At 38.5% G+C, this 14582-nt stretch overlaps 2 protein-coding genes across 5 annotated transcripts; one reads left to right on the top strand and one right to left on the bottom strand.

Moving 5' to 3' along the window:
* Positions 1-2505: 2505 nt before the first annotated feature.
* On the bottom strand, positions 2506-6342 carry LOC108233734 (selenoprotein P). 2 transcript variants are annotated; one of them, XM_037977216.1, is made up of 5 exons: positions 6207-6342; positions 5455-5685; positions 4920-5132; positions 4683-4800; positions 2506-4556 (listed from the first exon to the last, which is right to left on the bottom strand). In XM_037977216.1, exons 2-5 carry the CDS (start codon positions 5655-5657, stop codon positions 3939-3941), a joined length of 1152 nt encoding a protein of 383 aa, XP_037833144.1. In that variant the 5' UTR covers positions 5658-5685; positions 6207-6342; the 3' UTR covers positions 2506-3938. The 2 variants fall into 2 exon arrangements, with proteins under 2 accessions (XP_037833144.1, XP_037833147.1); XM_037977219.1 differs by having other exon boundaries at positions 4038-4556.
* Positions 6343-7583: 1241 nt separating this feature from the next.
* On the top strand, positions 7584-13690 carry znf131 (zinc finger protein 131). Of its 3 annotated transcripts, none has more exons than XM_017412375.3 (9): positions 7584-7728; positions 9027-9168; positions 9600-9701; positions 10235-10379; positions 10543-10651; positions 10805-10966; positions 11072-11453; positions 11603-11733; positions 12791-13690. In XM_017412375.3, the coding sequence occupies exons 2-9, from the start codon at positions 9045-9047 to the stop codon at positions 13304-13306; spliced, it is 1671 nt and encodes a 556-aa protein (XP_017267864.1). In that variant the 5' UTR covers positions 7584-7728; positions 9027-9044; the 3' UTR covers positions 13307-13690. The 3 variants fall into 3 exon arrangements, with proteins under 3 accessions (XP_017267864.1, XP_017267866.1, XP_017267865.1); XM_017412377.3 differs by having other exon boundaries at positions 11075-11453; XM_017412376.3 differs by lacking the exon at positions 7584-7728 and adding an exon at positions 7831-7960.
* The last annotated feature ends 892 nt before the right edge of the window (positions 13691-14582 follow it).

Here is a 14582-nt window from a genome sequence, read left to right on the forward strand (position 1 = left end):
TTTTTTTTTTTTTTTTGCTCTCCTAAATCTGGAAGTAATCTTGCTGGAATTTGTGCTGGTTTTTACTGTTTGCCTATCATAGAACTCTGAGCTTCACATTTTTCAGCCTGTTAGGAAAAATGCTTTAATTCTTGCCTTAAATGCTGACTTAAGTACAGCTGTTTTTTGTTTGGTTTTTCTATGACGTACATTGGCTTCATTTAATCTTTTTTTTTTTTTACCCCATATGTAGGTCTTCTGCCAAGAGTCATCCGGGCTTTTAAAGTTAAAAATATTACATATGTCAGACCGAAATATCTTCATGTCAGTCTCAAGTAAAATGCTAGTCTGTATTGGCTTCAGTTCTTAATATGACTCCATTTTTTCCTTTCTTTTTTCTTTTTTTTTATAATTTTTTTTTTCCACTTTTCCACTGCAGAGCCACTGTTCCTGACTAATTGCAGCTGCTTTCCGTAAGGCCAAGAATTATTGTTCCTTAATGAGTTCTGATTGTTCTCTTTACCATTGAGCCCTTTTTTTTGCTGTTGTATGTGTAATCAAAAAGCTCTCAACAAGTTACACAATAAATAATACGGCATCTTGTTCATTGTTTGTTTGTTTGTTTTTGTTTATGTCTTCAAAAATGAAGCACAATGTGCCTTCCAGGAATTTGTCGTATCTAAAATCTCTCTCAAAGTTGTGGACCGCAGATTTGACTTGTTATTTCGTTTTCTTTTAATCAAATGTTAGCGTTGAAAATGCAAAAGTGAGATAAACAGATTACTTTTAATTTGATTGTCATGATTTTGTTACCAGTTCTTGATGATTTAATCCATTTAAGCGGCAAACTCTGCAAAATCCTTTACAATACGTCTTTAACTTCATGCCAGCTGTGGTATTAAACGTGCACAATGGTCAAGATCAACCCTCAGCAAAAGAGAAGAACCTTCATGAGGAAAATTTCCCCTCAAATGCAGTTAGTATGGATTGTATGTGTGTAACAGACAGAAAAACAGGAACAGCACTTGTGTGTGTGTGTTATAAATCGAGGGTGGAGAATGCACGCTTGTTTATGAGCAACACAGAAGAACTTGTGTGTGAATTAGTTTGCAAGTATGTGATTCTCTGCTGCTGCTGGAGCAAAATGGGGGAGAAAATGGCTGCAGAAACAGTTGTGCATCGAGGGGAAAGCATATCGGACAATTAAGACAGAGGCTGTGTACTGGCGCTGCTCTGTGTGGGGCTGATTGAATCAGAGAGCCAGCCACTCACAGCTCTTTGTCTCAGGACATTGCAGGTAATTACCCATAAGTCACTGTTCCCCTGTACTGGATCTTCAACCCAATTACGCCCACACAAGCTGTCCACCTCAGCCTCATTTATTACCTCCGGTTGCTTGTTGACCTTTTCAGCATCACAGTCCAACAGGCAATTCAGCTCCATAACACTGAGCCGAGGGTGTTGCACTTTGGGTCTTTAAGATACTTAGAGCTGTAGGATGACATCAATACATTAGTGATGCGTGGACAGCATTTAGTTAAAATACCATTCTTGGTGATAATGCAATAGGTTATATTACATGTGTTCAATGTCATTGTAAAAACAAACATTTCAAGCTATTGTAAACAGGTCTGTTTTTACAGAGTTTGTGATTTTGATGTTTGATCTATAACATACTCAAGATTTTAAAAAAGTAATGACTAAACTATCAATATATTTTACAAATAAGTTTGTCAAGAAGAACAGTTACAAAATTACAACTGGCAAATATGATTGAGAGATGTAATTACTGTCATCCCTTCAAATCTTCAGAAGTGGGATTCTGTAAAAAATAAAAAAGGCTATAAAGAGTCAATATCTTACCTTAGTTTGGGGATGTACAGTTTAATTCTGACCAGATGGATGAGCTAATGGCTAGTTTGAGTGGAGCCAAGACCAAAGTGGACTACTACCATCTTAAATAAACTCCAGTCTAGTGATTCAAGCAAATTATATTTTATAAACCTATATGCTGCTGTCAGTTTCACATTACATGGTTATTTACATAGAATTTTGTGGTTATTTAAAAATGCAAATAGTGCCAGAAACAGCTAGCTGCAGCTCTTCTAGTACAGCCTGTGATTCTGGCAGGAAATCCTAACATTAATGTGTAATATGAAAATAATGGCAGTGTAAAGGTTTATAAAACAGTGTTTGTGTGTTTCAGTTCTGTTTGCTCAAAATTAAACTATTTCTTCAAACTGAGGTTGTTCAAAGAGCTATCTACAACAGGTAAGGTATTAAATGTTCGTAACCTTTCCACAAAACCCTGCTTTAAAATATCACGACAATGCCTTTAAAAAGTAATTATCTAAAGTATTTGTGTGTTTTTGTGGTGTTAACCCTTTGGATTTAGAATATGACATGTTAATGGATGTCACAACAAATTTTGAAGGAAGAAAATAAGTCCCTTTTGTTCTGTTTCTGAAAGAACAGGACAGTCTGTTTAAAGTGTATGTATTTCACAACAGATGTGGCAACAGCAGATCAGGTCAGTAAACAAGACGATCAGTGAAGGTTTATTCAGGAGACTACATTGCCATCTTCTGATCAATTCGAGGAAAAGCATAATCTTTTACAGCTATTCAAAAAACAAAAGGAAAAGAAATGATTTAATTCATGACAAAAACAAATATAACAGTAAAGAGAGCTGGAATATTGGTAATCATATTTTTTTTCTTTGATAAGTCATTCAACACCAACCTCAAAGGTATGCACAAGATTTGCCAATATGTTATTAACTTTTAACAAAAACTACTGCAAACTCACATTTTAAAATCATAAATGGCTAACATGTAGACATTAACAGGAAATGGTTATTTTTTTATTTGGTTAAGAACATGACAAATCAAAAAAAGGTATCAAATTAAATTTATTGAATTATCCAAGTCCAACAACCATAATGCAGCCTTGTTTTCTGTGTCAGCATCAGGCTTTCTGGGTAACTCTTATTTTCCCACAGAAACCATCATTAAGTACAGAAAATTTTCCGACAATCATTCCGAGATCATTCCTGTAATCTCATTTTCCATTTTCTACCACCCTAACACCACCGAACCTTTAAAGTTTTTTGTTTTTTTTCAAAACCTTTAAGTAAATGTATGCCATGTAAAGTCTATAGTATATAAAAATACACTGAATGGAGTAGTTTTAATCAAAAATTCTGTTTGCAATAGTGATGAAATAAACCTGAGATTTGTTAAAGCTTCTGAACTTCATCAGTTTAGTATAAAACAAAAGGAAAGACATTCAGAACAGTTACTTCTGTTGCATGTTTTCAACATTGACCAGAAAATGCATCCATAATATAAAGTCTTTGTTTTTTCAGTAATCCACTTGGGGTTTTTTTAGGGGTTTCCAAATGACAAAAAAGTGCCACTAAAATAATCTTTTCTTACTCTTCCTAAATAATTTTGTTCTCTTTTGTATTTGCAGAACTTTTGTTCTCTGATTTTTAAAATGTTTTACTGTTTACCATGTTCTTGAACTACCCTCTTCTCTCTCTCCTGCCTGACATCATACAGACGCCACTAGAGCGTAGTTTCTGCGTCTGGTTTCATAAAGGATGGGGAGAGCAAAATGAAGGAGGCAGTCCGTGAACATGACAACCACATGTACACATGAGAAGGAGGACAGCAACCCACAGACAGAATTGTCAGGACAGGAGAAACATCTTCATAGTGAAAATTCAATTTTATGTATAATAAAGTAGCACTTCTTGCTTAGTGAATATCGTTTTTTATTTGTTTCAGTTTGACTCCACCTACTTGTCTAACAAGCCCTCTGTGAGGATTGCCTAACCTCCTTCTCAGGGTAATACTTGTTGGTAAAAAGAGCACTCGGCCCCGGTGGTGATAGCTGACATCAGTTCCAGCTTACAGCTGCTCTCATGCTCAGCTCCCAACACCAGGGGATCAGGCTCACTGGGCTGACTGAGGCTGCGGTCAGGCAGCAGGAGGCGAGCGTCACTGTCAGGTCTCCTTAACGTTACTGGCTGCCTCGCTCAAGTCGTGTCACTGTCAGGAGGCGGGCAACGCCTCATCGCAGTGTCAGAGACCGAGTGGCTGCTCACTGCCTGCCTCACCGAACAGCTTGCGTCAGTGTCAGCATCAGCTGGCCTTAGGAGCGGCTTCGTTTTCAGAGCCCTCTGTCCTCTGTCAGCTGTACTTTGACTTTCACCTACCCTTCTCTGACTCTCAGGGACTAACAGGAGCTCCACCGGCCTCCTGAAGCATCTGCTGTGTGAGCACTACTTGCTGCATGTCATCTACATCTAACTGATGCTGACTTTGTCCCTGATCAGAACCATGGGCAACACCATCATGGTTTCCATGATGAGTACCATGGTTGTGATCATGGCCCTGACCAAAGCCACGTGGATGATGGCCATGACCATGATGGCCATGGCCATGATGACGTTGATGTCCCTGACCATGATGACGACCGTGACCATGTTCGGTGTTGTCCCCTACAGGTGGGATAGCATCTGCATTCGGCTGCACAGCTGCATTTGTGCACTCCTCTGCAGGTTCGGCATTCTGTAAGAAAAAAAAGACAGCCACGGGAGGTTTAATTTTTTTATTAAACATGTTGCCAACACTTGATCTGATGAATGATGCATGTTAGAATCAGTAAATATTGCACCAAGGTTGCACGGTCTATACCTCATGTGAGCAGTCTCCACATATGCGATTGCAGTAGGTGTCTTTGATTGCACGCTCAATGTGTCCGTGTCCAATGATGGAATATGGAAGTGAAATGTGGTGAGTGAGACGGCCGCATCTGATGGCAAAGAGGCGGAAAAGCATTTGAAGATTAGGTATAAATCTGACAAATGAAAAGGTCAGAGTGGCAGTTATTTATCTGCCCTTGCAAAGTGTGACTGCAACGCCATAACAAACCTGTCATAAATGAGAAAGTCATCTTTTTTTCCATTCAGTGTCTGCCAAACACGAGGCTGTTGCTCGCTCTGTTTGTGGAGTAAGATGTTCTCTGAAAGTCTCTGTGCCAGCAGTGGGTGGAGTCGCTCTGCTTCCCCACCCTGGTCGTTTACGACCATGTAGACCACATCCTTCAGACCCTGACTTTCTATCTTCTGGCGCAGGCCATCCATTCTGTTCAGAAAAGGTACACAAAAAAACTGTGTGGTTGAAGCAAAATTATCACCAGTGTTTGATGTGTTGTTAACAGGATACGTTACTTTGATAGTGAACTCTTACCTGGAAAGGATTAGACTAGACTAGACAAGTTGCTGCTTACTTGGCAGGTTTCGCAGAATCATTAATGAAACTCAACTGTCACTTTTTGATAAACAAATAGGAAGGGCTTTGCTTCACTGAAGATGTTTCAACACGTAGTTCATGCATTGTATCTTTATTTTTACTTGAACAAAAAAAAGAAGTGCAGAAAAAGAGGCCAAAGCAAACTGTCTCATACCTGGAGGCCTGCACCAAGCAGAACAGTCAGCTGGCCTGTAAAAGGGCCACCACCGTCACTCGGCCCATTGACCCCTTCATCGGCTCCACCGCCTCTATGGCCCAGGCAGGTGGCAGCTGACACCGAGGCCCACCTCCCTCACTCTCTGCACCACCCCCGTGGAGCAGGCAGAGAGTGAGGAGCAGGCCGAGGCGCGCCCACATCGCTGTGGCGCCTCCCTACTGCCCCAGTCTGCACAGCAGAAAGAGGAATGGAGGGTGGGAAAGGGGGGTGAAGTAGGGGAACAGAAAGCAGAAGGTGAAAAAAAAAAAAACAGGAACAAAAGTGTCAGATACAGCTTACTGTTTCAACACCCTCTGATTTGCTCTGGGTATCAGTTCAACATTTAACAAAAGTGCTCAATAGACTTGCACATAGTGGTGTCTTCTTTTAAATTTTATATGTGTCAGCAAAGTCTCCAAACAAGTTTAAGAAACAGCACTATAGTTGAAAATGAAGATTAAGTGTTTGAAGCAAATGTCTTGATTTTCTTACTTTATTATATGCATGAAGAGAAGCAAAGTTTAATAATTCAGAAATCATTTGGTGGCTCAAAGGAGTGGATAAACAAATACAATGCATGAAAAAAAGAGCATTTCTGCAACACAAATTTACTGCATTATAAAATCCACTGACAGTCTTCTATTAACATGTATCATAAATTTAGGTTGAATGTTACCTTTTGTGTTTTTGTGAGAATATCTGCAACTTACCCTTTGTAAAAAAAAAACACGTTCCTTTCTCTGTCGAGCTCTGCTTCGATCCAGCTCCTCGAACAAAAACAAGCCTCTTCCTCAACTGCTCCCCCCTTTTATAGTCCTGTTGTTTTTCTGTCTGGATGGAGGGCAAAGTTCAGTCACAGCTCTATGCTGATGCCAACACTTTTGTGAAGTTAAAAAGTCATAGTGCATGAAATCTGCAAGTTAATATGTCCAACAGGAAACATTTTTTTTTTTTGCTTCAGCTGACATTTCTTAAAAAACAAGTCCAGAGGGGCCATAAGTGAGGGGAGGAAAAGTTGCTTCTGCATTCACTTACTAACGCATGTCAGCTTCAGAGGCAATGAAAGCATTTACAATGTAATATAAATTGTCTGCTTTTGCATTTTGTGAAAGTAAAAGACATAAAATAGATGTCAAAGTACAAAGATAAAAACTGCGCAATCCTGTTTGGAGGAGAAGGAAAAAGTACAGAGGGCGGGACTCTGGATTGTGTCCAGCAAGTCTTTGCAAGCCTACATAAACACAGCAAGAAGGGACTAAGCAGAGGCAGTGATTAAGCAATCTCAGAAAAAGATCTTCCAATTGAACATTTACAGAAGGGTAAAGAAAGATTACTTTGTGATATTGAATACAGATGACAAGAAGCAATAAAATGGTCAGGTTAAAATAGAGTGAAGATAAACACTTGAATTTTTATAAAGCCTCATTGTGCAGGTTTATGTCAGGGTTCAGTGTCTGAGTACTGCAGCATAAATGGGTGTGAAACAGTAATCTGGGTGACACTGAAAGATAAGATTATGTAAGCTAGCTGTGAAGAGCCTTATTGTACTGTCAGCTGATTTTTTTAGGACATCTATCTGACGATGATGACAGCACCATTCAAGGATCAGCAATGACAAAAGCCAGTATTCTTTAACAAGACAAGAAGATAACAGCAAAGAAAATAGCTTTGCAGATAGCTGCAAGGTTGGTGAATTTGGTGCCATATTTTCATTATAAAGTCACTTATACTCACTTTTCCCTGTTTCCACAAAGATTTATGCAAATTTGAAAGAGTATTGGGGTTTTTTCTCTCCTCTTTAATTTTTTTGCTCCAAGGTTATCTATTAGAAACACTCTAACTCCAAAACACAAAAGGCCTTTGTACTGCAAGATGGGGAACACACTGTACATAACCAGTAGGAGCCACGTAAGTGATACGGACACTCATTGTAAACATAGAATAGACTGAAACTGTTGTGCATAAGGTATTGCCAAAAAAATTGTTTTAAAGAGTTTAATACTCTTTCAAATGTGTTTAACTGCGATAAGTTTGTCTTTCAAGTAAACTCTCCCTGAACTACGTTACTAGGCAACGTTCCTCGGCGTCCCGCAGTTTGCAAGGGATTCTGGGAAACGGAGGCCTGGTGGTTGGGTTGAACGACCGCCCTTTTTTGGAGCAACGAGGCTAGAACAGCGTCGTAGGAAATATTATCGCAAAGCAACTTTGTGAAGTAGTGTAACTAAACTTGAGGTATGTATACCGGTGGTTTTTAACGTGTACTCCGACGTACAGCGGTTATAATCATGTAATATGTCTGGGAAATGTGTGTTTTAATGCGCCGTTTGATGACGTAATGTTGATGGTCAAACGCGAAATGGCGAGCGTGCTAAGAGGCCCGTTAGCAGTAGCACCATGGGCTTTTGCGAGTTTTATTTCCCCAGTATTTCAGTATGGAAAGGGTTGCACCGACTTTACTTTACGGGTAGGTTGATTGTTAGTTGCACCCTCTCACCGGGTGTGTGAAAAAAATGTTTACTGCTCCTCTTGTTAGCGGGCGGATTTTGTGGTTGCTAGTTTAGCAAACACGGAACTGCTAGCAAAGCTATCAAGCTATCTTAACGAGCACCATGTGTTGGGGCTTTCAACTGTAGTGTTATAAGGATACAATCAAAGCTTTATGGTTTTAATATACATTCGGCTGTTGTAATTACTTTGTGTACTTAATTTTTAGGCGTGCGTTTGTGTCGTGTCATATTTAGTATCGCTAAAGGTTAAAGTCATCAGATGTTAGCAGTGTTGTTTTGAAAGCAAATTATAAGTATTACTCATAGTTCTTTGATTAAAACGTAATTGCTATTAAATTTAGTAATCTGCAGTAGAGAATGACGATGCATTTTAAATGTTTCCTTTTAATTTCTAAATTGTATTTATCTGACATTGCTTTTGTACTATAATAAGCCCCAATAACAACACAGCAATAGGCAATCGATATGCTATCCTAATAAGAATATGCCCACTTCCATGGTTTAATATCCCCCTATTTTGATTAGGTTAGTTAAGTCGAATATCAACCAATACTGATGTTTAGCTGCTACATTTGTGAATTCTCACTTTGCAACATTCTCACATTGGTAAAAAATGTGAAAGAAAATAAAAACAAATTTGGTTTACGGTTGTGTAGATGCAGTTTGTAGGTAGGACAACAATTGTTTGTCTTTTTCATACTCAGTCAGCTAGAATTGTATTGCTGTGGTTTCACAGTAGTTTTTCAATGACAACAACAACATATATGCTTATTTTAAGCCTCAGCAAAGTGACTGACTGTAGATGCAGTATTGTTATTGTGTAATAAAGTGGGGTTTTTTTTTCAGCTGCTTTTCTCAGTACTTTCTTTTAACTGACCCTGTGCATAATCATGGGAAAATTGTAACCAAGAGCAGTATTTTTAAAAAACAGTGAAATACATGCACAATTATAGTCTTCAGGACGGTGTTTTCATTCTTCTCAGATGTTTAAAATTCTTGCACTTTTTTTCTATATTCTTGCAGAAACAGATCAGGTGAATAATGGAGACAGAGGTGGAGGTGAATGGAAGCAGCGAGTACCCTGCGCTTTACAAAGTCATGATGGAAAAACTTAATGAACAGCGACAGCTAGACCAGTTCACAGACATTACTCTTATTGTAGATGGTAAGTACAGCAAAGGCTATTTTCATATTACTTTTATTTGTTTTTATGCAACTGAGCAAATCTGACGCTGAGTTGTGCACACTCTTCCCTATCAACTTTCTAGTTTAGAGTGCAAGTAATGTCCAGTTAAGATGATTTGTGAATAAAGAATGTAATTGACTTGAGCGTTTGACATGTGAGAGTGAATATTGTTTGCTATTTTGTTAATTTTTCTATTTACTTTTATTGTTATTATTGCCGCTACATAAAAATATTCATATCTACTATTGCAATTGGACTATAGCCAGCTTTGTAAATGTGTATCATATAGAAAGTCTTTTGCAAGGCAGAATTGGAAAAAGAGCATTTTCTTGCTGTGATTATCTGAAAGCATAATTCCAGGTACAGTAGTCTAAATATATATATTTTTTTTGTTTGTTTGTTTATTGCAGGACACCAGTTCAGAGCCCATAAAGCAGTGTTGGCAGCATGCAGCCAGTTTTTCCACAAATTCTTCCAGGATTTTACTCAGGAACCTCTCGTGGAGATAGAAGGTATATTGTCTTTTAGTCAAGCCTCAGCTGGAAAGTTCAGTCATACGGAGAAGTGCAACTACTGTGGTTGTTGTTGTTGAAGTGATAAATAATGCTCTCTAGTGGACAGACATGGTTACGGTACTGTTAGATAAAACATGCTTTAGTTATACTCTACATCTCTGTAATACAAGAACTTGGCTAATATTGACAACATTACCACCTTATAGAAAAAAAAGTTTGCAATAGGTGGTAATTTGGCTGTTTAAGTTTGGCAGATTTCAGTATAGTTCTAGTCTATCTGTTGAGCAAGTCTTGTGTGATCACACAGTTTTTAAGGCTTAACTCACCTAATGTTGATGTTCTTTCTTCGGTCCTTATCTCATGTTCAGCTCCTAATGAAAATTAGTAAAAAAAAAAAAAAACAACCTTTTCATAAGTAGTTAAAACCAGGCTATAAACCATAAAAACAACACCCAGATAAAAACTCTGTCTTTGCATTTGTTGTAAACTTTAAAAGCCATTGAAAACGAGCTTTATTTCACATTTTCCAGGCGTGAGCAACACAGCCTTTCACCAGCTGATGGAGTTCACATACACAGCCACGCTAGCTATAGCAGGGGAGGATGAGGCGAATGATGTGTGGAAGGCTGCTGAATATCTACAAATGCAGGAAGCCCTCAAGGCACTCGACAATAAGTAAGTTTTAAGTGCAGTCATTTTTCTAATGTCACTGTTATGACTGAAATTATATGTTATGAATGTAGCAATTGTTAAAATGCTAGATGAGCTGGGGGAAATATGTCCCAGGACTCAGAGATATTACCTGTTTTATCGATCAATAATAGCTAATCTCTTGTAGAATAAATGAAAATTCTTCCCTGGCGGCAAAGAGCAAATGGCAGAAGAGGAAAATTGCTGAGACATCTAATGTCATTACAGAAACCTTGCCAACGGTAGAAGGGGAACAGGTTAGTATATTTATGGTTGTCACACTAAAGTAAAATTCATCCTAAAGCACTGCTTTTGTGTGTTGATTAGTGTTTGTTTTATGATGTGATTGCAATTCACCTTTAGTTATCCATATTCAGTATTCAACACTGGCTGTTTTTACTGCATTCAAGGTGGAGATTGATGTGATGGGTGAAGGGTCCATTGAGGTGGTGGAGTCTGGGCTGGAGGAGGTAGTCGAAGCAAAGACTGCTCAGGCAGAATCCGATGATTCCGCTTTGGCTCTTCTGGCTGACATAACTAGCAAATACCAGCAAGAAGAACCAACAATACAGGTGACTACAAAGTATGAAATATGTGGGATACATTAAACGATGTCGCTATAGTTCTTCTCGGTGGGAAAGTATGAACTGTTTTTTTTTGTGTGTGTTTGCTTTCAGCAGGATGTCCTTTATCAGGAGGAAACTGTGACCGCTTCCAAGGTCCTGGAGAATGTTGAGTTTGTTGAGGTCCAGATTTCCCAAGTGGACAACACGTTTCGCTGCAACAAATGCGACCGCAACTTCAAACTATACTACCACCTCAAACAGCACCTAAAAACTCACTTGGGCACAATGGAGAAACCCCATGTGTGTAACCACTGTGGTAAGGCCTACAGACGGGAAAGCGCCCTGAAGCAGCACGTCAGCACGTTTCATTTTGACACAGAAGAACTGTCTCGAAACAGCCAAAAATCTCAGAAGAAAGTTCACGTCTGTGAATACTGTAAGAAGCACTTCGACCACTTTGGCCACTTCAAGGAGCATTTACGGAAACACACTGGTGAGAATCTTTAAAAAGTAAAACTATTTTCCTGTTTCTATTTGTACTATGACTGGCATATATATATATATTTTATTTAATTATGTTTGCCAAGCAGAGCGGTGATCATATGTCTAGCATTAAGATGTTTGGCCCTTTGTCCTTTTTAGGTGAAAAGCCTTATGAGTGTCCAGACTGTCATGAGCGATTTGCAAGAAACAGCACGTTGAAGTGCCATATGGTAGCATGTCAGAATGGAGCTGGAGCCAAGAAAGGACGCAAAAAGCTTTACGAATGCCAGGTACGGTTTGTTCAGACCACCACATATGTTGTTTTTAATAGTAAGAAATTTTTTTTTTTCTTAATGTTTAAACATTTATTAATTTATTCAGAAGGAAGTAGTAAACATCGACTTGAAGAATAAAGAGCAACGAAAGAATTTGAGATCCTTCTAGTCGCTGTCATTTAGTTTTTTATTGCCTGTGTGATTTAGTAAATAATGTCCAATGTTCTGCATAGATCAACATTTGCAGTGTTTTAAACAAAATTTTATGCAGTGTTTCAAATTGCCTTTTTAAATGTTGTATGTTTTGCAGTCACCAGTTGATGTTTATACATTTGTTTATTTGAATTTATAGTTCAAGTCAGAAATGTGAAGAGTATTTAAAAAAAACATACTGCTAAGTTTTTTTTTTTAACTTAGTAAAACACTGGTTTGCAGCTAATTTCTGATTATTCATTCTACTCTGTTGTCCTCTAAAGGCCTTCAGATTAAACCCCAGAAAGTTAACATCTAAATAAGATAATCATTTCTTTCTTTTTGTTTCAAAGTAACATATTGGTGTGCCCTTTGGTGACAAATTACCTCAGGTTTTTGAGGTGTTAAACTGTCTCTAGAATAAGAAAGCTGAGGAATGATGTCAGGATTCTTTCACAAACAGCCTGCTGCCTTGGATGTTAAAGCTTTAAGCAAAGATTTTACGCAGTTTTTTAGTGCTCAGAGTATGTGTTGGGGATGATTCTTACTTTCTATCGCACCAAATTTTAGCTTAATATCTGTAAAATTAACTGAGATATTTGCATTTTCGTTTGTTAAGGATAAGTAGTGGTGGCAAATGTGAATCAGGTTGACTCCAAAAGTTAATCAGTTGTAGATGTCATCCATTGATTTCTTTCTGAGAGTTTCAATAATAATAATGTCTATCCTCTAGCTTTTACAATAATTTGCAAACAGATGAACAAAAACACATGGGCAATTCTACATTCTTTTGAGTTTTACATGCAGCACTTGGTTTGCCTGAACGTCACAAATAATTACTTTGTGTGATTATGTTTTCTCGTCCAACCTTCTCTACTAGGTCTGCAGCAGCGTGTTCAACAGCTGGGAGCAGTTCAAAGAGCATCTCATGTGCCACACCGGAGACAAGCCCAACCACTGCACCATATGTGACGTGTGGTTCACACACCCCAAAGAGCTAAAGGTCCACCTCAAAGACATACATTCCATCGAGGCTAAGCCAGCTGAGGAAATGGTCGTCACGGACTCCGCTGCGGCCGCCATAGCCGCGCAGAGCATAGAGGGAGCCGAAACGGTTCTGTTGGACGACGGCATTCAGGTCGAACACGTCACAGTGGAGCCCGTGAGTGTGGTGGAAATGGGGGACACTGCGACTGTCATGGTGGAGGAAGGAGGAGTCGAAGGGATGTGCGAGGAAGACGTGGAGAGGTTAAAACAGGCTGGGCTGCACATCCAGGTGGTGCACGTGACCACGACTGAGGTCGACGGGCAGCAGGTGGTGAACTCTCAGGTGGAAGTAGAGATGGACAGTGAGATGGTGAACCTCGAGGAAGCAGAACAAGCAGTGGTTGTATGAGAACGTAGAGAAGCACTGACTTAAAGTATCTGCGGAACATCCTTCCAGTATCGAGCAGCTGAATGATCCCACTGGAGACGTTTTATTTTTCTAAAGGAGCCCTGCATGTGGAGATTCTCATCTCAGTATGTGCAGCTGTCACGCTGAATGTCTAGATTCACTCTTCCCTCTTTCACAAATGTAACATTTCTTTCTAATGTCGTATTTATTTAAACGTTGTTTACGTCTTCATTGTTTTAGTAATCCATTCTCATGTGCTTTACGCCCATATATTATTGCTTATTTAGTTCTGTGAACTCGGATCACTTGCCATGACAATTTATTGGGGAATAAAATGTAGCAGCAGCTCGTTGCAAATCTGCTGTATGCTGCTGATGTTTCTCACTTTGCAAATTCCTTTTCTTTGAAGTTATTTTCATACTGTCTTTGAGGTTCTAGTAGGAGAATTACAACTATGAAATAAAAAAATGGTTTTCAGAACAAACTAGTTTGTATCTGTAACATTAGGCTTATACAGTAAGCCTTGTATCTGGTAAGAAACCATTTCAGTCAAGACATAATAAATGAAAACTTGACTGACTTTTTCAGTTTACAATACATACAAACATACAGCACAGTGCAAAAGTTTTAAAACCTCCTAATTTAATTGCATTTTGCTTCAAGGAGTCAGACTTGTACATTTTTGAAGTGTTCTTGGCAGCATATTGTTCAGTATGTAAATTGACAAGTGGAAAAGAGAACAAAATAAAGTTTTAGACCTATGAAACTACAGTAGATGAACAGGAAATAGAAATAAAAATATCAAATAAAGACCTGACACAGGACCTCAGAGATGAATAAATCTTTAGTTGATCATGGTGGTCATGTCTGCTCTTTAGGAATCGAATTGATTGCTAAAATGCTTGCTTATGTCGTACGCATCACACTGGTTTTGATATATTTCATGGATTTAACTAAAGAAATGGGAGCAAATTAGTCCGCAGCTTTTAACAAACTACTTTTTGCAGACAATGCTGGTTCATCCTTTGAGTTTAAGAGACTTTATGCTTGAATGATTCATAAATACCAGTTGAGTTTATCAAACAAACTTACTTTACTCTCAAAATGGTCAAATAAAATGACTGGGCCGATAATAAAATAAGCAAATGGGGAATCCACTGTCCAAAGAGATACTTAATTATTATAGTTACAGATCAAAACTATTTTCAAGCTTTACAAGAAAGCTTGCCACCTTAAAACAAAAATACGATTGAAGATTTTTTGAGTTTAACAGCAT

This window comes from Kryptolebias marmoratus, linkage group LG1 (genome assembly GCF_001649575.2).
Source record: "Kryptolebias marmoratus isolate JLee-2015 linkage group LG1, ASM164957v2, whole genome shotgun sequence".
NCBI lineage: Eukaryota > Metazoa > Chordata > Actinopteri > Cyprinodontiformes > Rivulidae > Kryptolebias > Kryptolebias marmoratus.